This window comes from Plasmopara halstedii, assembly GCF_900000015.1.
Source record: "Plasmopara halstedii genome assembly, contig: Scaffold_2904, whole genome shotgun sequence".
NCBI classification, from domain to species: domain Eukaryota; phylum Oomycota; class Peronosporomycetes; order Peronosporales; family Peronosporaceae; genus Plasmopara; species Plasmopara halstedii.
The window spans coordinates 1,422,034-1,423,368 of record NW_020189809.1 but is presented as its reverse complement, the minus strand read 5'-3'; the positions used below and the strand labels follow the sequence as shown (position 1 = coordinate 1,423,368).

At 41.5% G+C, this 1,335-nt stretch overlaps 1 protein-coding gene across 1 annotated transcript; it reads right to left on the bottom strand.

The window, feature by feature from the left end:
• Window positions 1-237: 237 nt before the first annotated feature.
• On the bottom strand, window positions 238-880 carry PHALS_05719 (tkl protein kinase; the record flags this gene model as incomplete). Its single annotated transcript, XM_024719308.1, has 4 exons — window positions 238-240; window positions 359-567; window positions 632-783; window positions 855-880. 4 exons carry the CDS (start codon window positions 878-880, stop codon window positions 238-240), a joined length of 390 nt encoding a protein of 129 aa, XP_024584620.1.
• Window positions 881-1,335: the final 455 nt, after the last annotated feature.

Genomic DNA, 1,335 nt, shown 5'->3' with positions numbered 1-1,335 from the left:
TCATTTCTATTAAAATGTGCAAACCGTCTGACGAGACACGCTCGCTAACACCGTTTTCCCTGTGAAAACAATTCTGCAGTGCACAAGCGCGTTTCCCAACACCCCGCCAATAATTAGTGTCTGCTTTCAACACACGCCAGACAACAATTGGTTCAAACATCATCCACAAAGAAACTACATAAATGACGTGATGGCTTATGTCGGCAGTTCTTGGATTTGTGGCAAGGGCCACTGCCACTACTGCAAGCAAAAATGAAAAAATAGCGGCCAAACATAATTCGCGAATGATTCTCTTAGATGCTCGACTGGGTGGCTTGAATAGCGCGTGCATGAACGGAATGATTAAAAATGTACGCACCAGCTGAAGGCCAATTGTAAATTGTTGCTGTTGTTGTAAACGCCCGAATGTTGTCACTGCCCAAACATAAATTGTTGAATAATACGAAAGAATCAATGATATACCAAATGCTCGTTTAACAGCCGGATATGACAGACTTTTTTCAAACATCAGCATCAGTACGAAAACGAACATGAACTGATGGGCGGCGTATAGCGATTCAAGCATTACTGGAGAGATAAAAGTATTAAAATTTTCTAAAGCAAACATTATAACCAAATACAGGATGTAGACCGCATTGAGAATCGCCATTACAAAAAGCACAGGTTCGTAAGCTGGCAAGATCACCCGTTTTGCTGCCTGTACGTCCCCTCGAAATGCATCTGCTCGATTCACTCTCATGTGCCATATCAATCCCACACATAGTAGCCACATAGTCACAAATCCTAAAAGCATGAAAACCAGCATTACTCGCATGTGTTGAGCCCCCTCCTCCAAAGAGCTATGATTCATTGACCCACTAGACTCCGTTGTCTCTTCCATGTTCTGAAGTAGTCTTTCTTTATTTTGAAAACCCTCTACACTTATCATAATCCCAAACGAAATTCACTGCACGACAGATTCAGATACTTTGATGGTAAGTGTCGAGTTCAGATGTGGCTCTTCAATGGCATAAATTTAAAATGGCTTGACGTTTCACCCGACACAGACCCGCCATCACAGCAACTTGACTCTGTAAGACCCACATCTAAAGTTTATGCCGCAGCCCCAACGTAACACTGTCTGGGGGGCCCGACTCATCAGCTCTCTGGTTCAGCGATGGCTATTATTATAGCCGTTGTAGTATCTCACACTACTATGTACCATACTCTTCGAATATTTTATTATACATTAAATGTATAATAAGATTTTTTGGAACTTATTTGATCAGTTAAAAATTTTGGGGATCTTTATACCCCAGATCTGTGGTGCATTTGAAGTATAAATTCTACTCCTTG